This window comes from Antechinus flavipes, chromosome 1 (genome assembly GCF_016432865.1).
Source record: "Antechinus flavipes isolate AdamAnt ecotype Samford, QLD, Australia chromosome 1, AdamAnt_v2, whole genome shotgun sequence".
Lineage (NCBI taxonomy): Eukaryota > Metazoa > Chordata > Mammalia > Dasyuromorphia > Dasyuridae > Antechinus > Antechinus flavipes.
Window position 1 is genome coordinate 530,831,450 of NC_067398.1, and position 26,260 is coordinate 530,857,709.

The 26,260-nt window shown below is 33.8% G+C and overlaps 1 protein-coding gene across 1 annotated transcript in view; it reads left to right on the forward strand.

Annotated features, from left to right (window-relative positions):
- ZNF236 (zinc finger protein 236) overlaps positions 1 to 26,260 on the forward strand; it is a 208,242-nt gene that overhangs the window by 161,135 nt on the left and 20,847 nt on the right. Inside the window, 2 exon segments of the mRNA XM_051970545.1 lie at positions 2,323 to 2,507; positions 20,425 to 20,556. Coding sequence (XP_051826505.1) covers positions 2,323 to 2,507; positions 20,425 to 20,556 — 317 coding nt within the window.

Genomic DNA, 26,260 nt, shown 5'->3' on the forward strand with positions numbered 1-26,260 from the left:
ACCTCAATCTTTTTAAGTTTACTTTATTTGGACAAAGAGTTTAGCTCATTTTTTTTTTTGTTTGTTTATATAACTTGAGTCATCTATAATGGGACTAAGAGCTATCCATCACTAAATTCTTAAAAGTTTCAGAAGACTTTATTGACTTGTATACATAGTAGTTCCAATAGAAAGTCTGTATGAATAAACATATAAAAGTAATTATTTCTTTTCTGTAGAGTTGGATCTCTTTTTTGTCTTGTAAAATCAATATTAAGAAACAATAAGAATTATCAGATTATGTATTTCTAATCCTATAGATTTAACTTGATATGATTTCTTCCTACTTCTTGTTAGTCAGAGAGGGCAGTTCTATTTGAGCTACGGTTATTTTGTGTGTTTAAAATTGGATTCTCTAGAGATTAGAACTGGCTTTAGAGCACATTTGTCACCCTGTATGGTTTCAAGTATGAATTCTGGTATTTATTGGAAAACTTGATTTAGCTAGAAGAATACAGAACCTTCTTTCTTTCTTCTCAATGATTCTTTCTCATTAGATTTCTTATGCTGCACAGACCTGGAACATTTTGATCAACCATTTGTTATGAAAATGTTGGAAACATTTTTTCTAAATAAAATACTTTTTGACCCCTTGAGGAATTTTGTTAATGTATGAATTTCTTTGAAAATAGGGTCTAGTCTAAATAGTGATCAATTATATCAACTTTTGCTTTGATAAAGGAATATAGAAATATGCTGCTTCTTTCCTTACTAGCACTTTCAGTAGCTTTCTAAAGGTATTTTTGTAGATTATGCCAGTGGAGAAGTCTAGGTGGGTCATTTAGTCACAGTTTTCTCCTTAGTGTTTTTGTTGGACACAATTTTAGTTTACTTTTTACAGGACAATCTTTTAGGATTTTTCCTTTTTTTTTTTTATCTTCTTTAACTAACTCTAGAATGATTGGTACTGACTAGTTTGCAAGAGTAGGGATATGTGGAGGCAATTTTATGAACATTAGGTTGACTAGTTTTCTGGTAACTGGAGTACTTGGAACATAAATCCTCCACAAATCCACACTCATTATTCTCCTACCCTTGCTTGTCTTAGGAGTCCTCTGTAGTCAGTTTGTCAGATAAAGAGAGAGGTGGGAGGGATCTTACTGTCTCCTTATGTAGTAATCTTTGGAGCCCCCGGTGGCTGCTTCAATGCACTAGACTCCTAATGGTTATACTGCTTTTAAAGGTTCCAGGTCTGTGCAGCACAGTGTGAGACTCCAAGAGTGTGGATCTATGGAGGCAATATATTTGGAGAACTCCAGTTACAAGTAAGTAACCTAGTTTTCCTGTTGGCTCCCTGACTGATTTGAGGAGGCTCTCTGGACTGGTATAACCAAGTCACAGCAAAGCTTTAACAGGAGTTTTCTTTTTATGTCTCTTTAGCAGATAGCTTCTTGAGTTGAAATTTTTGCTTTCTGATAAACTAGGTTATGGAAAAATCTCCACTTAAAAAAAAATATTTTTTAAAGGAAATATTAAATTGAACTTTTTTTTCCCTATGTCTATCAGAAGACTTTGGCAAGCCCTTACTGAGCCAATCCCATCCACCTGGATAACAAAGTTTGCCTTTTTTGAAAAGTTCTATTGAGAAGAACAATCTTAGAGGATCCTCACTCAGAATACCTTTCCTTCCTGTCATCAGTGATTAGAAGAAAAACAAATAGATCTTTGTGGAGACCAAAAATCTTTTTCTGTCTTTGTTAGAGAAAATTAATAAATATTGCAGAGAAAAAAATCTTTATTGGACTGGATGATTTCTATATTTATACTTGGCCATTCAAAAGAGAAAGAAAAGATATTAAGAAGTCACATAAATGGGAAAAAGTCAACCTTAGAGACCCAAAATATGGAACTAGTAGTTGCCTATTTGTTTAAATTGATCCCATTTTATTATATTTTTACTCTATTCTGAGCAGCAGATAAATAGATAACCAAAAAAAACCCAAACACTTAAATTCTCTGTCCTTTCTTAATGGTAGCATTTGCTGGGACTAAGCTGTTCAATTCTTTCTTTTGCTTCAACAGATTCTCCACAAATATTTAGGAAGGTACAGTAGATCTACTTGGGAAAAAAATAAAATAGGCAGTTAAAATGCCTTTTAGTAAAATTAATATTGACAATATTCCATCAGGATAGTTGAAAAACGACCATAGTTTTCTCTGGCCACAAAATTGTACTTAACCAATTTTTCCCATATCACAGTTTTATTTACCTAGCTTATATTTTGATCTCCTTTTCCTTTTTTTTTTTTTTTTTTTTTTTTTTTGTTTTGTTTTGTTTTATAGACCTTAATACTGCAGCTGGAAATCTTCCTTCAGTATCCATGTCTCCATCTACTATAGCCACTCAAAATCTTGTAATGTCTTCATCAGGAGTTGGAGGCGATGCTAGTGTCACATTAACTCTGGCTGACACTCAGGGTATGCTTTCTGGTGGCCTTGACGCAGTTACACTTAACATCACCTCCCAGGTCAGTGCATTTTCATAGTTGTTTTTTCTTTAACTTTCTCAGTGGACTGTTACTGAGATTTCCTATTGTCATGTTTAATAGTTTGTTTATTTTGTATTAAAGTTTCATATTCATATTATAAATGAATATCCTCACTAGAGGGAGTAAGCATAATGTTGTTTTGAATATTCTTAGATAATAAATCATCTCCTGGTTCTTTTCCATTTAAAAGGGAATCTTTTTGTATTTAAAGTACCAAACTGTACTCTGAGAAGGGAAGCCTGAGATTTTTTCAAGTCTTCTGCTCTATCCAGCATCAATTACTCTTCATCTTCTCTCTCCTTTATCAACACTTAACATTCAAAAGATTTCAAAGCTTTCACCAAACCAAATACAGATCTAAAAAAAGAATTGAGGGAAGATGTCCACATACTACTTTATTTTCTGTCCAGTTCAGTTCAGAGAACTTTGTATTTATTACAGTAAAATCTTATCCAAAACTTTCAGGGTTCCAGAATATCCCAGGAAGTAACATTTTAAACACACACACACACACACACACACACACACACTTCTTTTTTTTAATTATAGCTTTTTATTGACAAAACATATACATGGGTAATTTTTCAACATTGACCCTTGCAAAACCTTCTGTTCCAACTTTTCTCCTCTCCACCCCCTACCCTAGATGGCAGGTAGTCCCATACATGCTAAATATGTTAAAGTATATGTTAAATACAATATATGTATACATATTCATATAATTGTCTTGCTACACAAGAAAAATTGGATTTAGAAAGAAGGTAAAAATAACCTGGGAAGAAAAACAAAAAATGCAATCAAACAATAACAGAAAGAGTGTAATTCTATGTTGTGGTTCATAATCATTTCCTAGTGTTCTTTCTTTGGGGGTAGCTGCTTCTGTCCATCATTGATCAATTGAAATTGAGTTAGATCCCTCTCATTGTTGAAGATAGCCACTTCTATCAGAATTGATCCTCATATAGTAGTGTTGTTGAAGTGTATAATGATCTCCTGGTTTTGCTCATTTCACTTAGAATCAGTTCATGTAAGTTTCCTCCACGCCTCTGTATTCATCCTGGTCAATTCTTACAGAACAATAACATTCTATAACATTTATATACCACAGTTATTCAGCCATTCTCCAACTGATGGACATCCATTCAATCTCCATTTTCTAGCCACTATGAGAAGAGCTGGTTTTAAATAGATTTCACTGACTATTTTAAAGAAAAGTCCATTTATTCCTATACTCTCTAGTGTTTTTAATAGGAATGGGTGTTGGATTTTATCAAATGCTTTTTCTATATCCATTGAGATGATCATATGGTTTTTGTTAATTTGGTTATTTATATAGTTAATTATGTTAATAGGTTTCCTAATATTGAACCAATCTGCATTCCTAGTATAAGTCCTACTTGGTCATGGTATATTATGCTGGAGATGATTTTCTGTAATCTTTTTGCTAATATTTAAGATTTTTGCATCAATGTTCATTAGATAAATTGGTCTATAATTTTTTTTTTCTTTTTTCGTCCTACCTGGCTTAGGTATCACTACCATGTCTGTGTCATAAAAGGAATTTGGTAGGACTCCTTCATTCCCTGTTTTTTCAGATAGTTTATATAGCATTGGAATTAATTGTCCTTTAAATGTTTGGTAGAATTCAGAATGTAGAATTCACATGTAAATCCATCTGGTCCTGGGGATTTTTTCTTAGGGAGTTGATTGATAGCTTGTTCTATTTTTTTTTCTACAATGGGACTATTTAACCAATTTACTTTTCCTCTCTTAATCTGGGCAACCTATATTTTTGAAGGTATTCATCCATTTCATTTAAGTTATCAAATTTATTGGCATAAAGTTGAGCAAAGTAACTCATTTCTATAGAAAAATAATTTCTATTATCTTCATATAGCATAACTTACTCAGCCATTCCCCAAATGATGAGCATTCACTCAAGTTTCAGTTCCGTGCCATTACAAAAAGAGGTGTTACAAACATTTTTGCACATATGAGTCTTTCCCCCTTTTTTGTTATCTGAGTTACAGATGGAGTAGTGAAATTTCTGGATCAAAGGTTGTGTACAGTTTTATAGTCCTTTGGGCACAATTCCAAACTATTCTCCAGAATCGTTGAATCATTTCACAACTTCACCAACAATGTATTAGTAGTCTACTTTTCCCACATCTCTTCCACATTTATCATGATCTTTTCCTGTCTTCTTAGTCATTCTGAGAAGTGTGAAGTAGGACTTCAGAATTGTCTTAATTTGAATTTCTCCGATCAATAGTGATTTCGAACATTTTTTATATGACTGGAAATGGCTTTAATATCTTCAGCTGAAAATTGTCTATATCCTTTGACTATTTATCAATTGAGGAATGACGTGTATAGAATATATTCTTTCCTGTCCCAGAACCTCTTTTGGTATGTATAACCCATTATTTTCCTTAATGCAACTGCTTTTCCCTTAAGCCCTCAAAATCCATTATTAGTATTTAGGTATTTTTTCTGTGTATATGTCTGAGATAGTAGATAAAATGTTGACCTTGGGTGTAGGAATATCTGGGTTCAAATTTCACCTCAGAAACAGAGGCTGGGAGCAATAGCCCTAAAGTCAGGAGGACCTGAGTTCAAATCTTGTCTCAAACACTTAATACTTCTTAGCTGTGTGACCCTGATCAAGTCACTTAATCCCATTTTCCTCAGCAAAAAAAAATAAAAATGAAGAAACATAGACTCTGACTTTGGATAATTCACTTAAACCTCTCAATGCTTAAAGTACCTCTTTAAGATCATAAATTTCAAGGAAATTGCTGTCATATATTGGCAGAGGCCATTTTCTTAGGAGTTCCCCATGCCTTAAAAACTCACAGTATATATATGTAAGTATATATTAACTCCTTTAGGTCAGGGATTACGTCATTCTTTTTTTGCAGTATCTGGCATAGTGTAAGAACCTGATAAATACTTGTTGATTGGTTCACAAATAGGCAATAATAAGCTTTATAGATAAGGATGTGTCTCTGTAAAGCAAAAGGCTGTCACCTTAGACCATCTCTAGAATAACATGATAGTACTATATGTAGGCTGTACAATAATACATAAATAACAAAAGAGAGCTAATTATATCATGTAAGTTGTCCTTATGATAGTCTTCTATAGTTATTTCATTGATACTGAAAAAAACCCCAACTATTCCTAAGTATTGGACATATTTGAAATGACCAAACATAAGAAAACTTTGGCTTAGCAATAAGATATTAGCTCATTTATTCATTCATTAATTCTATTTAACAAATATTTTTTGAGATACTTAGCCAGTAACTGATATCTGAGGAATACAAAGCCGTATAAAATCTGCTCTCACAGAACACAGTGTTAAAATTCAAAAGCTTGCATTAAAACTCTTTACCAATCTTAACTATTTAAAACTATTTATAGGGGGCAGCTAGGTGGCACAGGGGATAGAACACCAGCCCTGAAATCAAGAGGACCTGAGTTTAAATCTGGCCTTAGACACTTAATACTTCCTAGCTGTGTGATCCTGGGCAAGTCACTTAACCCCAGTTGCCTCAGCAAAAAACAAACAAAAAACTACTTGTAGAGCTTTTATAAAAAGAGAGAGAAATTAGACAAGCAACATCTCAAATCAAAAAGTGGCAAAACCCTTTCTATTATGGGGAGGCATATAAACCTCTCATAGATGTAAAAAAAGGTAAAGGATCTAAATGTATTCTACTCATTAATTTTTTAAGGCCCAAAGGTGAGACTAGACCACAGGAGGACAGGAGATTCTTCAGTTTCATTGCGGCAAACACTTCATTCAGATGCAGATCACATCCTTTTTTGGCCTTACAAAAGTTGCAGTGACCAAAAAAATTCATCCTGCAGGTCAACTTGGTGATGAGCCTCCTTGAACTTCCCCAAGCCAATCATTGAACAATTGCCCGTTACCCATCATTGGGCTTCTGTTTGAAATCTTTTTTATGTTGGTAGGATTAGGAGAATCTACAGTCTATAATCAAATCCTTTGAGAATACAGGGCCACCTCCATACCACAATAAAGTATCAGATTAAAATTTTCTTGGGGAAGGAAAGAAGTAAAAATTCAATTTTTAAATTTAACAAACATTTAATAAACTCGTGCTGTAAGCAGAGTCCTGTACTAGATGATGGAGTTACAAAGTTTGGATAAGGTATAGTTTCTAATGTTTTCTGCTTAACTTGAGGTATAACATCCACAACACAAAACCATTATATAAATATTACCTCTATGAAGATGACTGCACAATCTACATACCTAGACTCACCTCTCTTTTGAGCTCTGTCTTGTGTCATCAATAACTTGTAAGACAGTTCATCTTCTGACAAGTACTAACATACTAGCCATGAAAAAACTGCTAAAATTTTTACTTTTTTATTCTGTCTAATAGTATTAGGGTACAGAGTATGCATTGGTAAAATTTCTATAATGAATCCCCCTATAATGCTGAAATTATTACTTTGATTTCCTCTTCCCCCAATAAATAAGTGTATAAAGTATAGAATGGAAGTAGAAACATCCAGAATCAGGGCTGGTAAGGAAGGTTGGATATGGAATTAGAAGATTATAATGAGGTTGGTTTCAGTTATGTTGTATTTTAGCTGCCAGCAGGGCTGCCATGTAGAAACAGTCCAGAAGTATGATAGAACAAATAAGGGCTAAATTGGAGTGGATAATTTGCTGAGACTGGAAAGAATAAGTGAAGGAGGAAAGTCCCAAACCTTGGGGAAATACATAGATTAAGCTGGTGGGGAAAGTCAAAGATATACAAAGTTCCTTTGATCTTTGAAAGATGTTATGTCATGGCAGAACAAAAGAGTGTTACAGGATTTGAGGAGTTTAAATGTTGCCCAATTTCTCAGTTTAAATAAAGGGGAATGGAAGAAGGTAAGATGAAGCTTGCATATTTTTAGTCTGTAAACTTTTGATTCCTGGCAAAAATCTAAAGCACCTTCTTAACGGGATGGTTTATGAAGACTTAGTAAGGGAGATAGACCTATCATAGACATAAAAATAGGATCCAAGTATATTTTATTCATTAATTCTTAACAACCAAAGATGAGACTAGACCATACAAAGATAGGAAACACTTCAATGCTTTGAGGCTCTCTGATTTCACTCTGGTGAACACTTCCTTCAGTGATGCAAATCACAGTTTTTTTTCCTTTACAGTGACTTAGCCATGATGACTAAGTCAGAATTGCTTCATCAAGAGTAATGTTTGACAAACTATAATCTTACAGTCTCATTTGAAGAGATAGGTAGAAATATGACAAATATAAGATCTCTAATTTTCAGCAAAGTGTCTGATAAAAGTCATTTATGTTGTTCCTGTTGCTAAGATGGAGATATGTAGGTTGGATGACAGTGCATTTAGCCATTCAAACATTAACTCTCCCTCAAATACTCTAACCCCTCAGTTCCTCAATCTACTCACTTTCTGTGACATCATCTTATACTCCATCTTAGCCACACATAAAGATGGTCATACCTCAACTGGGCCCTTGCTATTCCAGGCAGTCCTATTATATGCCTCCCTCATTAACTTCTTGTCCCACTCTCCATGGCAACTCTTCCAAATATTTTCATCCCTTCTTAAACTTCCTTGGGCTCCCCTGTCTCCATCCCTCCACTGTTAGCTGAGAATTCTTAAATCATATTTTCAGGTAAAATTGGAGTCATTTGTTTTCCTCTTTTTCTCATTTCAAATCAGAGATGCCTTCTACTACAATTTCTTCCTTCACACAAGTTTCACATGATGCGGTGGCCTTACTTCCTACCAAGTGTTTCACCTGCTCAAGCAGTCTCATTGTATCACATATGCTTCAAGGGATGTCGGCGGTGGCCTCTCCTGAATCCTTTTTCTTTTTGATCACTCCTACAGCCTTTGACACTGTTGACCACTCTCTTTTCTGTAATTTCATTTTGATCTTTTTTGGGCCACTGGACCCTGCTAGCTCTGGAGTGGAAAGTGAGGCAGGTCATGTTGCACAACCCTCCCTTACTTCAATCCAGTTTACTTGTATGTCATAGCATCCCCTTCCTTGTGTCATGGTCCTCTTAGAATACAAAGGACAAACAACAACAATAAGAATACTCTCTTCTTTCTAGGTTTTCTATATACTATTCTTTCCTGGTTCCTTTCCTATCTAACAGACCATTCCTCCTTAGTCTCTCTTGCTTAATTCTCATTCAGATTATAACCTTATAACTGTAGAGCTCCCTCAGGGTTCTATCTTAGGTCATCTTCTCCTTTTTACTACATGGTAATCTCATCAGCTCCCATGGATTTGATTATCTTCTCTATATTGATGGTTCTCATCTCTAGCTATTTTGTCCCATTCTATGCTGACCTCTAGTCTTGCAAATTTTTTTTCTCTTTTTTTCTCTAGTCTTGCAAATTGCATTTCAGACATCTCAAAATGGATGTCTTGTAGGCATTGTAAACTAAAAACATGCTCAAACTGTAATGCATTTTATTTTCTCCTAATCTAACTTCTTCAAGTTCCCCATGAAGTCCAGAAATGGAATTCTGCACAACCCTTTTGAATTCTAATGCCCTCCTTTTGTTTTCTACTATCCTGTATATAGTTTATTTATTTATTTTTTGTTATCTTTCCCATTAGAATGTAAATGCCTTGCTTTTTTTTTCTTCTTTCTTTTCAAATCCTGACTTTGTTACCATATATATGGCATTGAACAAGTCACTGAGCATCTCTATACCTTAGTTTCCTCATTATAAAATAAGGAAATTGGGCTAAAAAACCTACAAAGTTATTTTTAGCACTAATTCTGTGATCTATGATCATGTAAAAATATAATTTTATTTTGCTAAAAAAGAAATGCCTTTCACTGTTTTGTGATTTATTTTGCAAAGTCTTTACTAGTTTAAAGATTATTTTGCAAGCCTTGATCTCCACTGTGCTATTTCTTAAGTATTTGTCCTTTTCGCAAAACAGTGACCATTCTAGTTCAGTCCATCATTTCTGTTCACCTGGACTACAGTCTTATAATTGGACTCTGCCTTTATATTCTATTTCTATCTTCTACTCATCTGCCAAAATAATTTTTAAGGCACCCCTATTCATTAAGCCCTATGGGGGCTCCCTCTTACCTATAGAATCAAATATAAAAGTCCTCTATGTCATTTAAAACTCTTTATAACCTAGCCTTCCCCTTTTTCTTAGTGCTCTGTTTTATTCCCCTCTATTTATGATTGATAGAGAAACTGAGGCAAGATAAAGATTAGAGAGTATTTAATAATTTTATTAAATGGGAGAGGTTTACTGGGACCAAATGGATCCATCCATGGTTTGGTCCCCAGGCTAAATGAGACTATTGTCTCCAAGAATCCAGCAAACAATGGGAGTTGTCATTAACCTATATACACCTGGCTCAGACTCAGGGGATAGTTTGAGGCAGGGACGGAGTCAGGGTGCTGAGAGTGGGAATGGAACTCTGACAGGGTGAGGTGAGCCACTGGAGATGAGGTGACATCTTGATAAGACAGTATCTGACATTCTGGTAGCTTGGGATGAGGAGAGGCATTCTGATATTCTAAAACATAAGATCTTTTATCCTTATCAAATATTCTGATAAAGAGAGGGGAGGTTTTGCAGGACTGAGCTATGAGAAGCAGAGAAACTGAGTCAGGACTGGGTCAGGATAATTAGGGAAACTTAGTCAGGACAGTAAAAGAGAATTGTGTCATAATACTGAGCCACTTGCTGTTCTTGACACATTGCATTGACTGTCCCCTGTACTTAGAATGTTCTTTCCTTTTATCCTTTTCCTTTAGTTCCCCAGTTTTTCTTCAAGATTTGGCTCAAGTTTTCCTTTTGAGACTTTTCTCATTCTTTCTAAATGCTGATGCTTTCCCCTCAAAGATTGTTTCCAGTTAACTTTGTAGGTATCTTGTATTTACATAGTTATTAATATGTTTTTCTCCCACATTAAAACGTGAGCTATCTCAAGAAGGGACTGTTTTTATGCTCCCCTCCCCTTTTTTTTGGGGGGGGGTATTCCCTAGTACTTGTATGACTGTTTATCATTTAGCCTTAATAAATATGCCTGTTAACTTCATCTCCTGATCAACTCCTTTAAAAAGGAGTAGATGATCTTTTATTTCCTGTCTACCCATTCACTTCTCAACTTTCTTATATAGCATATCCTTTACCCTAAATAAAATTGCTTTCTAGAAAGATCTTACAAGACCATCGTTATCAACTAATGTTGGCTGCATCTGTACAGTGTTAGAAGATCACAATGGGAATGTCCTGACATCAGCCATGTGTTTTTTGTGATTCTTTTTGTCTAGTTGCCTTGACTTTTGTCTTGCCCCTAGACTCCAAAGATTCTGGAAAAGAGAGTAAAGGTGACAGCTTTGTGCATCTCAACTTTTTTTAATTCCAATTCACTCAGAAGTCAAGACTGATATCACCCTGTGATGTCATCGATTCTCTTTGAAAAGGATGGACAAACAATAATAGTATTCATTGCACCATCTAGCTGAACTGCATATTGACTTAGGAAACCACAAATTAACATCTATGTTGTGTCTTTATTTATTTTGGTAGACATTTTCTAACTGCATATTAATCTAGTTTGGGCATTGAGTTTGCCAATTGCTCTGAGATGCCTTCTCGCTTATGTTCATGATCTCAGTCCATTCTAGTGACCTAATAATCAACATTTTCAAACTCAAAATTAAGCTCTCCCTCTTGCTCCCCAGTCTCCCAAAATAACCTTCATACAAACCAACTTCTCTTATTTATTTTGCTACAAATAATCCAGGAATGAAACCCTGAAATCATCTTTGATTTCTTTCTGTATTTTTCATCCATCTCTAGTGAGTTCCTAAGTCTTATAGAGTACTAGCTCTTAGGACCTTACTTCAGTAGATTCTTATTATTGTTTCTTCCACAACTGTCATTCAGATTTTCATTATCTGTTTTCTGAACTATAACAGTAGTCTTTTAAATGGATTTCCCACATCTGTACTCTTCCTATTCCAGCAACCCTCTTTACTCTTGCCACACAGTCTCCCTAAAGCACAATTATTATCATATTACATTCTGTTGTCCATAGAATAAAGTCCAACTTCTTCAGTCTTGTTTTCTACAATATGGTCTGAATCTTTGTTTTACCCTTATGCTGTATGCCTTTGCATCTTGCTATTTATTTCTGCTGTGCTTCTCTTAAAATTCTACCTAGGCCAAACTCAAATGCAACTAATTTGTCAGTGAGATGTAAGGTATCTGTCCTCCCAGTCTTTTCTGTCATTTTATTTGTACAACAACTTTCTTATAGTACTCATATTTTGATTTATGATCTTCTATTACATTTTTCTTATTTTCTTAATAATTCTTAAGTCTCATGAAGATGGGCCCCATGTCATTAGCATTACCTACAAGTGTAACAGAACTTTGCAGAGAACATTTGCTTAAATTGAAGACTAGTCTCAGGCTTTCTTAATCCTACAAAAGTTATATTTTTGAATTACTATGAATTTAAATATGCTGTGAATTAAAGTTACACTCGGCTTAATTTACCTACATGTCCTGGGAAGAAAAAACTAAGAAAGACTATTTTTATACTCTGAACTAGACCCCCTGGCTTAGAAAAGAGTAGAGAAAAGAAAGACAGTTCAACAGAGTAGTAAACCTCTATAAGGCCATGACAATGACTCCTGTATCCATAACAGGACCCAGCTGCTAAACCCTATGAAATCTTCCACAGTGTCTAAAGATTAAATCTGATAATATAAATGTGTAAACTTTAAAGTCTATTACTGTATGTAACAATAGCTAACATTATATAGATTTGCAAAGAACTTTATATGTGTTCTCATTTGATTCTGACAAGAACCCTGATGAAGAGTGCTGTTATTATCCCCAAGAAATGCTAAATAACTTAATGGATAATTACATAGTTAGTTGTGGCAAAATTCTAACTCGACCCTTCAAAGTTCACTTCTCTAGTCATTTCACCACCTAGTAATTAAAGTGTTTTTAGTCTCCACAAGAAAAAAGAATGAGGGGGAAAAAAAGTGCAAGGGAGAAAGATCAAGAGTTAAGCTGAAGAAGAAGGAATTGTGATGATGATTTGGAGGCCTCTAAAAGTATAAAGTGATTTGGGAAGGAGAAATTTGGGGGTTCTTGATTAAGAATTTTAAGGAATAAAGGGGCTCAAATAGAAGAATCCAAGGGCGAGAGAAGACCAAAATAAGAAGAAAGGACTTGTTCTGAAACCAAAAGAGAATCCCAGGAAAAAAGGTGAAATTAAGACTAGATAAGGGGAAGAAAATCAAGTATGTGTCTCTCAAGGTATTGAAATGCTAAGTAGACTGCCATACTGTTTATAGGTACTAAAGAATAGAGTTATAATCTGCAGTTCAAGTCACCCACAAGCAGTTTTTAACAATAATTACATAGAGGAGCTACTAGCAAGAAAGACAAAGATTGAAATCTCAAATCTTTTAGAAAACATGAATAACAGTTTTACAGAGACCTCTAATGAATATGTTCCGTTTGTAGTTCTGCTGCACTTAGGTGTCTGCTTTATGCTCAAATTGTACACAGGTTTATTTCCCTTCTAAAAGAAGCTTTAAAAAGATTCAGTAAATGCCTTCCTACTATATAGGATATTGCAGGCTATGAAATATACTTTAAGAACAACAAGGGAATAAAACCTGAAAGATGCAGCTGTCAAACTACTGTGGGCACCCCCTGGAGCAGCTGAATTCGTAGCTCAAGTTGGGTTTCCTGGATGGTACTGTGGTATTGTGGTCATCATTAAGGAGCACTTTGGAGTGCAGTGTGCTAGTCTCTTTCAGCGAGTTATTTCGGGGCTATATAGGGACTCCTTGCAGAGTGACATTTTTCTGGTTCAGAGTCAGGTTTTAATTTGGTTTGTAATCATTATTTTTCATTCAGCTAAATAAAGGTATCTGATTCTGCAAAAGTAAAAATAAAAAGAGAATGACTTCATCTGATGAAAATCAAGAAGAAAAAGATTTTGGAAAGGTAGAAAGGAATCCTCAGTCATGTCAAAAAACTGGACAAAAGAATGGGAAGGAGGAGAGAGGAAAGAAGAATCTCTAATACTTGAATAAAAGAAATGAATTTATTGCTCTTTTTGAGGAAAAAGTAATAGTGGTGTAGATCTGCAGTTACTATCAGAAGAAGAACAAATAAGTAGTGATAACTACCAAAAAGCTTCTGGAAGGAAAATGTCAAAGTTGTGACAGTGGGAAATTCTGTTGTCTTAGGACATTTGTATCCAGGAAATTATAATCTTTCAAAAATTGTCAAAATGGTTGACGGTTATCCACTCATGGTGAGTTATATGGGCAGAGATTATATTTCCTGAAGGAATCTTGAAGCATTACTAAAGATTACAAAGTCTTGGACAAGAAACTGAAAATATTAGGACCACAAAAGTTATTTTCAAACCATTGGTTTTCGAAGGCAAAAAAAAAAAAAAAAAAATCAAAATTGAAAAACAGACTTTGGAAGTAATCAGCTATTTTTTAAAGATAGCACATATGAATGGATTTGTATTTCTGTAGTGATTACTAAAAGATAGGAATGTCATGCTCTTGACCTGGCAGTTGTTTCAGTAAGCAAGAGCTAAGAAAAATATATTTGCCTAAAGTCTTACAAATCTAATCAGAAAGCCTTTAAACAATAAATAAATGAGGAAGAAAAGTTCCCAAGCTCATTCACTAAATCAGTTACATTAGGAATTAGCTACAATGTAGGAAGAAAAACATCATTTGAAGAACCCAGAATTTCACAAAAGGAACTCTCTTGGTTTTGTGTTTATTTATTCAGTTGATTCATTTGCATTTTTTAAGTATAGATTGATCCTCTGCTGTTTGTGCTAATTTTAGCCTAACAACTAACACCAAGAATACACAGGTCCTCTATCAGCCAGCAGTTCCATTTGAATTGTCTCAGGAAGATTCTGAAGATCATCTGGCAGGATACGGTACAAGACACAGAGATCCTTTCTCAAACAACTCCATTGGCCTGGCTACATTGTTTTAATGTCAAATGTATACTTACTAAATTTTATAGAGAATTCTCACATGGTAAACATTTATAAGGTGATCAGAAAAAGTGATACCAGGACATTCTCAAGGTCTCTCTTAAGGACTTTAGAATTGATTAGTATAACATGGGAGAAACTGGCATAAGACCACCCAGCATGGCATGCTCTCATAAGAAGTTCTGTGATCCATGAGCTCAGAAGAAATGTGAGGTACACAAAGTGAGAGGCAAATGTTTATAAAAACTATTTTTCCCTGTATGAGCATTCTAAGCTCATATTGGTCTGATCAGCCACAGTCAAATACGCTGTAACTCAACTCTAACATAGTGATGTTATTTTGGTTCCCTTTGAGAACAAAGGACAACAACCAATCATAGCAGGCACCATGTTTGCTACACATTGGGGATACCAAAAAAATGAAACAATCCCTGCCCTCAAAGAAGCTTACATTCTTACTAAGAGATACAACATGAACATATAAGTATGTCTATGTAGGTATATACAAAATAAATATAAGGTAATTTGAGGAAAGAACTAGATGCCAGGCAAGGTTCAGAAAAAGCTTTATGGAAAAAAAGTAGAATTTGAACTAAGCTTTGAAAGATTCTAATAACTAAAATAAGAAGGGGAATGCAATCAAGGCCAGGGAAACAGATGTAGTATCATATGTGAAGAATTGTAAGAAGGCCATTTTGAATAGACTATAGATTGTGATGGGAAGTAAGCCTGGAAAAATGGATTGGAGCAAGATTGTAGAGGTTTACATTCTAAATAGAGAAGTTTGTATTTCATCCTACCAGTATTAGAGAACCATTGAGGCTTGAATAAATAACATGATCAGATCTCTTCTTTAGAAAAGTCACTTTGGTAGTGTTGGGGTTTACAGAAAACAGAATTGGGTCACGGACAATAATCACATAGCTATTTTAAGAATCCAGGCAAGAGGTGATAAAGATGTGAAAAGCGTTAGGGCTTATAAATAGAAAGAATAGAGAAAGAGAAGAAAAGATTTAACAATTCAATATGACTCAAAAAGAGTACAAATTTTGGTGATTGTAAAGATTTGAAGTTTGGAATGAAATCAATCAGGGAGAAAAGGTTCTGTTATGGACATGGTAAGTTTGAGATCCCTAATCTGCACTTTAAAATATATGGTAGCCAGGAGAACATAGGGATGGGATCTGGGAGGTATATCTACTTGAAGATAATAAAAACCCTTAGAAGCAACTGAATTTTAGGGAGGGCAGTGGCAGGGAGAGGGAGAGAGGAAGGAAGGGAAGAAAGGGAGGAAGCGAGGGCAGGGAGGGGGGAGGAGGGAGAGAGAGAGAGAGAGAGAGAGAGAGAGAGAGAGAGAGAGAGAGAGAGAGAGAGAATATGAATGAGTGAGGATATCTAGACAGTGTCTGCTTGGGTCCAAAAAAGCTATATGAAACATAAATGGGAAATAAGAAAGAACTGGCAAAAATCAAGGAAGACTTTCTATAGAAGAGAATATTTGATGAAAACAAATTGTAGGCATTACATGTCCAGAGTCCGGAGATGAGTACCTTGTGTGCAGAACATCATAGAGGTCAGTGTTACAGGACATTGAGACAGTTTGTCCTTATGAGTGCTCTTTTTCATGTATATATCCTATTGCATATATAATCAAATGAAGTATTGAAATCCTTGTCAAGCAGAATTCTATGGGCATCAAATGGTGGGGGGGAGGGAGGAAAGAAAGAGACAGACTTAAAAACAGGTGATAACAAAGTGAAAGCTAGGTTCAACTCATCAACCTCCCACAGCTTGAGCTTATGGTCTGTGAATTGTGAGAGTTTATGAGCAAGATTGCCTCATAAATAAGCAGTGGAAGGAAAAAAAAAGTTGAAAGCAAAGTTTGTTGAAAAACCCATGGAAACATACTCATCCTGAGTACATTTTAAAATGAAACCATTTGGAGGACAGACCAAAAAACCCAAAACCTACCCAACAGGAAAACCTTGTCAAGAATTGTATAGCTGCTCAGTCAAGATTTAATTAAAGGCCTACTATGTGCCAGCACTCTGTTAGACATTAGGAATGCAAAGACTAAATTGAAATAGTTCCTGCTCTAAAAGAATGTACTTTCTATCAGAATATAATACAACTCTATGGGGTCATATAACAATGTGGGGGTTGTAAAAAAAAAAAAAAAATTGGCAACAGTAAAGATACCAAATATTCCACCAAGAGTTGATTCTTTATGCAAAAACAGGACAAGTGCACACATCACATTATTATGCAAATTTGCTTTCATCTTTAATAAAAGGTAAAATTATATGTGTTCCAAAGAATTGTTTTAAAATAAATTTCTTTATGACTTATCAGTAAATGGTTGATTTGTATATCCAATTTATATATCTATATGCTGGGGGACATGTAAAAAGTTTTCACATGAAAAGGGGGTTATGAATGGGAAAAGTTTAAGTAGCCCTGGAATTGAGCAATCTTTTTGTCATCAAGGATGACAATCACAATATTTGGGCTCTTAATGTATCACAATTCTAGCTGTACTTGCTAAATAAGAAATAATGGCACTCAAATAAACAAAGAAGAGAAAGGCATCTGGGATAATACCAGTTATATATGTAAAAAGTCTGCACTTTAGTAAGGAGGATTTGGGGGACATTGTCTGAAGGAGAAGGTATAATAGCTGTGAGAGATTTTTTTGCTTTTATTTTAACCAAAAAGAGTAACTAACAACTCAAGTCTTCTTTCCCATCTACATGACATTTTTATAAGAATATTCTACTGACAAATAGTGGGTAAAATTTTTGTGAAAATAAATTATATACGTTACAAAGAAACAATCAGACTTTCACAAATAATATTTCATAATAGACATCCATATCATCACACAATTAATTGAAATATATAAAGAATACAAAATTCTACTGTCTTTATTTTTAGTTTAATCTGGTGTAGCTTTTGGTAGTCATCTCATCATATTGTTGACTTAGCTACTTTTTATTCTTTTTTGTTCTCTTTGTTCTAATTTAAATTGCTTAAACTTCTTTGATATTATTTCTTTTGGCCCTTTCTACTTTTAAATTTTCATTTGCTTGTTTAAATAGTTGCGTAAAATGATTTCAGTTATATGTCATGTTCAAATTTTAAAAATCTAGTTATCTTAATTCTTAGGAATAGATAGCATAAGCTATAATTACTGTTATTATAGACTTTTTGCAAATATTTATCATTAATATCATAATACTTGGTGGCCATATATTTCATGAAATAGTGTTTCTTATTTCTTTTAGATATATAATAGACCAATTTTGCTAACTTCTTCCTTTGTCTCTTCAAGGAATATTTGTGAGCAAGCCTTTTTCCATTTAATTGTAACATCTTTTCTTCCAGCTTCATTTATTGCAAGAATTCAATTCCCTTAGTAGTATGTTTCTTCATTGGTCATTGAACAAAAGTGTTCTATTTAGATTACCAATAGATAAATCAATTGGTCAGTTGCCTGCTAAATGCTAAGAATTTAAAAAAAAAAAAAGAGGTGAATGACAATCCAGCTCTAGGGAAGAGAATCAAGGAGGAGAGGATGATCAATGATAGAAATTTCAGAATTTTTGAATGGTAGTAGTATATTAAAGTGCATTAGTGGCCTAAAAACAGTGTGATTCTTGGCACCCTCTACTCTTTCACGCCTTCATTACCTCAGAAGCATAAGGCAGATATACAATACCAAAGGCCATTTTTTACATTTATCTCAAGGTTGGCCATGTTCAAAAATATTCATTACCAGTTGGTAAGCCTGTTGGTGACATGTCTTTCTAAAATATTAAGAATGATCCTTAATAAAGAAACTGTGTGTATTACTAGGGTCATACCCCAACACTTTCAGCATAGATAGTACCTGCTAAAACTTGATTTCACTGACATAGGATTGCCTCCATTCCAAGAGTGGCATGCCTAGAATTCTTACCCTTTCTTTCCTGGCTTCCCTAAAGTTGCAGCTTAATGCTAGTACTTTCCCACTGTTATTTATCTTCTGTTGATCATATATATATATCTTTTTTATTAGTAGTTGTTTACTTGCTGTCTCCCCCATTAGATTATAGACTCTTTGATAGTAATTTGTTTTTTTGCCTTTCTTTGTATTGACTGACTTTGGCATAATGCCAGTCACACAGTAGATACTTCATAAATGTTTGTTGACTTACATCATTATGAATAGTACCTTATGGAGGATTTCAACAATAAACAAATATAAAATAATATTAAAAGTAAGAAGTTTACAGTCTACTGAGGAACACAATATTCAAATAAAAGTGTCCAAATGATATATGCAGGATAAATGGAATATCGCCTTTAATAGAAGCAAGAAAGGGGAAGATGAAGAAGGAAATAGTTCTAGGCACGAAGGATATATATTCAGTGAAAATGCACATAGTGAAGGCTTAGTAAACACTTGTTGACTATTAGATATTGTATTCATTGCTGGAGATGCAAATACAAAATAGTGTCTGCTCTTAAGAAGAGTGCTTTGGTAGGGGAAAGAAAGGGTTTCTGGTCTGAAAAGTAACAGACAATGAAACAAGCCAGTAAGTAGTTGACACTGTTTCCTGAAACACTAATAGTGTTGATTACTGTTCTAGACCATGAAGTAAAAGCTAGGAGGTTAGGAGAGGTAAACTCTTAGAAGCATGAAAGGTTATTGGCCTTGATTAAGCATGGTGTAGGTCTATAAGAAATTGAGGGAAAGTACTATTCAGTATTTTTTTTAAAAGAATAAGACAAATTATTGCATGTTATTTAGCAATGTATTTATTCTGTCTGTGTAGTAAACTTGATGGAAAGTTACATGTACTGCATTGCACATTTTCACCAAATGTTCTAGCTTTATTAGGATGAAATTAAACTTTTAAATGAATATTTGTCAAGAGTTAGAAAATAACTGGTGCTATTCAAGTACTTGCCTGTACCTTTCTTTTCTTTTCTTTTCTTTTTTTTTATTTTTGGCCTGTAACTTTACTATAATGTGGTTAAGTACTATTGTTATTACATAGTTGTAGTCCTACTCTGTTTAGACTAGTTAAGTGAATTCCATGGTGTCGTACAGCTTAATTATATGAATCAGGAGTTGAATCGAGGCCTTCCTGAATTAAAGTTCAATGCTCTATTCAACACTCTATTTCTGTGTACATGTAGTATTCTCCTTCATTTCACTTTTAAGTTTCAAATAATAAATAATACTTCTTAATTAAATAACTATTTCTTCCATGCCAGAGATTAGAAATGTGTATCGATAGTCTACCTTTTTTGTGTGTTTCTAATTTTACATTACAATTATAATTCTCCTAATTTCTTTGAAGTATTCATTACTTCTTAATTCCCATTCCCAACTTTTTTCTAATCTAAGTGCACCACTTTTCATTCCCACTTTACAAAATAAAGTGACCTTGAGTCTAGGACATTACTTCTGGGACTTAAATTACACAGTGTAACATCATTTTGAGATACATTAATTGATTTTTACTCCATTTGATCAGCTATGTTTTTTATAATTAATGTTACTTCCATCTCGTAACAATTTACCCTTTTGTAGAGTAACGTTGTCAGCTTAATTTTTTAAAGCAAAATTACAAACCTCTCTGGGTCTGCATTTTTTTCTCTGTAAAATAAGAGGGTATACTAGATGATTTACATTATCTCTTCCAGTTCTAGAACTGTGATAGGATTCTCAAAATATATGTTTCATCTTTAATGTGAATGATATCTTAAAAACTATTGTTTACTGTGATAATCATGCAGTTAATGCAATCATATTTTTTCTTTCTTTAGGCTCAACAGTTCCCAGCTCTACTCACGGATTCCTCTCTTTCTGGCCAAGGTGGGTCAGGGTCGCAACAAGTAATACTAGTGAGCCACACACCACATTCAACTTCAGGCACTTCTGATGAACTTACCTATCAGGTACAGCATGCTATTATGTTTGACAATTCATAAATTTCTAAATGCTTTAAATTCAGTAGAATTAAAGTCATTTAATAACTATTAAGTGCTTGCTAAGCTTTCAATGAGCTCAGTCTAATGGGGCTGAAAACATGCAAACATTTATGTCTAAACAAAACATATACAGGATAAATTGTAGATCATCTCAGAGGAAAGACATCAGATTAAGAAAGAATGGGAAAGGCATCTGGCAGAAAGTAGAATATTAGTGTGATTTGAAGGAAGCCAGGAGATAGAGATGCAACAAGAAAGAGTTCCAAGCATGAGGAACAGCCAGTGAAAATATAGTCAGAAAATGAAGTGTATTTTGTGAGGAACAACAAAGATAAGGACATTGTCATTGGATTGTAGAGTATATGAAGGAGAGGAAGAGGTAAGGAAACTTGAAATATAGGAATGAACTTAGTTGGGGAGGACTTTAAAAACCAAATAAAAAGATTTTATATTTGATCCTGGCAATAATTTTTTGACTAGGGTGATGATATTGACAGACATTGGCCTTCAGGAAGATCATTTTGACAGTTGAGTTCAGGATACAGTAGAGTGAGGAAAGACCTTACCAGGGAAATCAATTCAGACAGGGTTAGAAGTGGCAAAGTGGTTGAGAAGGATGAAGACTGAGAAAAGGCCATTAGATTTGGCAGTTAAGTAACTTTGTAACTTTCTTAAGAGATTGGTAACCAAAGTGAGCAACTTCAGTTGAATGATGAGGTCAGAATTCAGATTGGAAAGAGTTAAGAGTGAGAAGAAAAGTGGTAAGTAGAGAGAGTGATTGTAGATTACCTTCTTGAGTTTGGCCTCAAAAAGGAAGAAATGAAGCTAGTGGAGAATGGATGGATCAAGTAAAGGTTTTGTGGTTTTTTTTTTTTTTTTTAATATGAGAGAGATGTAGACATTGTAGACAGTAGGGAAATGCCCAATAGAGAGGATAAGATTGAAGGTCATTGAGATAGTAAGGATGACAAGAGGCAATTAGCTAGAGAATATCAGAAGTCATTTGTAAATATGGGAGGGAGGTAGTTACCTTGGTAAAAAGAAGAGCCCTCAATTAATGTGAGGCTAAAGTAAAAGAAAAGGCAGTAGAAGGCATCTGAGTTGTGTGAGATGAGGAGAGAAGAGAGAGCTCTTTGTGAAAAGCCTTACTTTTTGAAAAGCAAAATATGATGCAATTCTCAGGGTAGGGCCATTGAGGTGGGAAGAGCAATGGGGAGGGATTAAGAAGGTGTTTATTGAAGCAAAAAGATTGATAGTATTCTCTTCTTAACGTTTTTATTTAGCTTTTCCCCAGATAATGGGTACTGAGTGTTTCTAGCTTGGGGTTTTTATTTTAAAAAAAGAAAAGAAAAGCTGATATGGACATGAGAACTATCTGTCTTTGAGCTTCTGGGGTATATGCTCAGTAGTATGATCCTGGCTCTTCCCTTTACTACTTTTCCAGTCTTTTACTTCATTTTACTCCCCTTTACTTATTCTATGGTCTTTTAATTCCAGCTTTCTTTCTATTCCTCTTTCAGAGTGTTTCATTTCCTGACTACATGTCTTTTTGTTCCCTATACTCGAATTCTCTCTTTCCTCCTTTTTACCTCCTGGCTTCCCTGGTTTCCTTCAAATCTCAGCTTAAATCTCTCCTTCTAAAAGAAACCTTTCCTGATGTTCCTAAATGTTAATTCCTTCCCTTGAACTTAGCTCCAGTTTATCATTCCTATATCTTGTTTTCAAGATGCATAATTGTTTGAATGTTAGACTGAGATCCCTGAAGGAAGGGAAATGCTTTTTTTTTTTTTTTGCCTCTACATCTATAGTATTTAGCTCAGTGCCTGACACTTAGGAGGTGTTTAATAAAAACCCATCAACTTGACTTTCTGCTTGAAGAATCTTTATAAATAAAAGAAGGGAATAATTATGCCCTGGTTTTCTTCAGAAAATAATAGTAGAAAGAAATTACTTAGCTAGAATATAATAGAAGCAAACATCCTAAATTAATATTAAAAAACAATTATGTAATAAAAGAATTTATTTCAGTTATAAATAACTTAAAAGATAAAAGATATTTTAGTATAATTAATATTAGGCATATGAAATATATGAAATTCAAGGAAAGTTTACCCTGATCTTGAATTGGGGGCAATTTTAAAAGAATTCTTGTAAAGTCTTCAACTATCAATAAATTACATCTACCAAATTTTTTTCCTTTTAATCAAAACCATAAAGACAAATAGGAGCAAAAAGAATAATGATTATAGAAGACAAATACTTTTATTGCACTGAGATAAAGGTACTAAAAAAGATGTTGTGAGCCTTCTTAAAGTTATTCATTTTTGATTCAGATTCAGATGATTTGAATCAGATTTGATTCAGATCAATCAATTATTCCAAAAGCACATTATGAAATTACCTGGTTCTGATTATAGGACATATTCCCTTAGGGGTAAAAATACTTGCTTTGCCATAATCAAATGATTTTTTTGAAAACATTAAGTAAAAACTGTAAAAAATGGATATATTGTTTCATTGTAAATTTTCATTATAATCTTGTATTTGAAAAAGAAGCATTTTAAAAGTTTCATAACTTTTAAAAAGCATCAGTATCATCATTTGCAAAAAAAAGTTTCTGCCTGGAAAAACTTCTGTTTTGGGAAAAGAAATTAAGTAAAAAACCAAGTAGAAATACAGAAATAAAAATCAAGGACTAATGACAAAAAAGTAAGACCTTTACAATGACCAGAAACAAATAGAAAAATCAATCACATGAGAAAGACAAGTATAAACTTAAATGTATACGGAATGAAAAGGAGGTCAATTCCATTGGATTATAGAATACATGGAAGAGAATAAGGGTTAAGAGAATATAAAGGTATGAAGAAACCAGGAAATCAAGTACTTCAGAGACCAGATGAAGATTTAATATTTGATCTTAGAAGCAAAAGGTGGACATTGGAATTTATTGACCAGAGCAGTGACATTGTCAGAGCTGGGTTTTAGGAAAAAGATGAGTTTGGTCAGGGAGAGTGGAAGATGGACTGGAGTGAAAAGAGACTTGAGGCAAGAAGACTAGAAGGAAGGCTGTTGAAAAAGACCAGATATGAAGTGCTCTTATCACTTTATAAATAAACTTTATTTTCCTTTATTTTTTTCTTCATGATGTGATGATAGAATTAATTCATTTCATAAAAATAACTGTCTTAAGGTAAAAGACTTTCAGATAGTTAACTCCTAGTTTGTTTTGTTTATGTCACAATACATAGAAAAAATGATGTTAAACACTCCAAATTATAAGGGTAAGTGTTAACAACTAGCCATATTGACCAAAGAAGAATCTATAGTGTATAAAAGATGAGTTTTGAGCAAAACTGCCTTCTAAAGAGATCATCTTAATTGAGCTAACAGCAAAATTGTAGCTCCAAGTAACAAAATGATTTGCTATCAAATGGGTCTTTTGTTCATGGTGTTTAGTTGTTGTTTAGTTGTTATTTAGTTGTTGTACAACAATCCCTTTGGAAATTTTCTTGCCAAAGATACTGGAATGGTTTGCTGTTTCCTTCTCCAGCTCATTTTACACTTGAGGAAACTGAAACAAACAGGGTTAAGTGATTTGTTCAGTCACATAACTAATGTGGAGCCAGATTTGAACTCATAAAGAGAAGTCTTACTTGACTCTAAGGCTGACACTCCATCCATTTAGCTGCCTCAAGGCTTTTTAGAACTATTTATTTAAATTTTAAATATCTGCTTCATACAGAGTTTTTAGTTGTAAAAATTTGGCAGCCAAGTTTAATTCCTGCTTGAAAGTAATAAAAAATATCATCAGCATAGAAAAGAATTTTTTTAAAAATATATTTCTGCTTTGCTATGATTTAGGTGACCCAGAGGAAGGATTAAAGTGTTCTGATCAGAGAATTGAGTTTCAGAATTTGAGATTATTAAGTCACATAGTTCTTTTTTTAAAAAATGGGACTATTTGAACAGTATATAGTTGAAGTCACATAGTTCTTTTTAAAAAATGGGACTATTTGAACAGTATATAGTTGAAGGTAAGATAGAGAACAGATTTTATTTAAACTAGTTAAGGAGGACATGGAATTATTTGACTATTGGAGGCAATTCATATTGAAATGAATATTAAAGCAATCTGGAATAACTACCATGGGCTAAGTTAAAAGTCATTGAGGAAATTAGAAGAGTAGTAGCAAAAATGATCACAAGAATAGGACAGAACAATAGCCTCTGTAAAATGGAAATATGAATTAGCTCCTGTCTCACAGAATTGGGATAACAGAGATAACTAATATGTAAAGGGCTTTGCAAATCTTAAGAATTCCATGCAAATATTAACATCGTTGTTGTCATCCTTATATGGCATGGACTTTAGAGTATGAGGGGTATTGAGGAATGGCCTAGGTGTATCAGTGGGATATAAAGTCCTTCGCTCAATGTTTTAACTAATATGAAATGCTCAGAAGAGTGCAAAGTATCATTTAAATTGAGGAACAATAAGGTACATGTTGAATGAATTGAGAAGGCAGGAATTTTTGTTAGAATAGCAGGAGCAGAGATTCCAAGGAACCATAATGCAATAAGCAGATGTCAATATACCCAGGCAAGTGAACAGTAAAAACAGTATAATAGAATACAAAAAAAGATTGAGGACATTAATTAAGGATTAAGTGTGAGAAAACTGAGCTAACTATTAGGAGAGTCAAGTTTAAGTTATACTTTATTTCTCTATATTATATCCCTCCATAAAATCATTTTGTGCAAAAAGTCTCATTTTTTCTTTGTATTTTGTTGAATTTTTCAAATTGAACCTTATTTACTCTTTCCCTTCAGGGAGCTTAGGAAAGGAGTAGAAAACATGTGCACTGTGATCTAACTTTTTATGTTTGGTCAAGATGTATTAATAACATGATTGCAAAATTCCTGTAATTGAGGCAATGTTATGCCATAGATGAAGAATGACAATGGAACACTGGTGGCATTTTATTTTTCAATTCAATTCAATGACATAAATATGGGTTTATATGTGTGTATGTTTATATTGTGGTGGAATGATTTATGGTTATCTGAAAAATATGGAGAGTGGCAATAAAAATTTACCTCATCCATGAGAAATAGGAGTTGATTCACATCTTTATTGCAGTTACTATTGGAAAATATAGTCTTTCTAAAACTTTTTTGAGTAGTAGTAACATCAGTGGTATCAATGTTTAGTTTCTTAACTCTTTTATATTTGCTCGTTTCCATGTTGTGTTTGATATATTTTTGTATCAACTGTTTACATGTATCTGTTTGTTCATAAATTAGGTATATTTGATACTTAATTCTTCTCATCCCTTTCTTCCACATAAGCATATTTCTTCAGATACCCCAATAATGAGACAACCTTCCTTATTATGACACTAATATATTCCTTTTACCCTTCTCTTTCCCCCCAAATGCCCTTAGAAAAAGAAGAGAACCATTCTATCTCCAGGACCTCTATTTTTATTAATTAATCTTCTCAATATCCTTTGAAGATATGAGTTCTGAAGGAGTTCTAGCTTCTTCTTTCTCCCAAGAAAGGTAGTACTTCATCATTTTATCATCACTTCCAAAAGTGCCAAAACAAAAACACTAATCTAAATTTCTCTCAACTCTTCTGTTTCTATGTTGAGATTCGTACTCTACT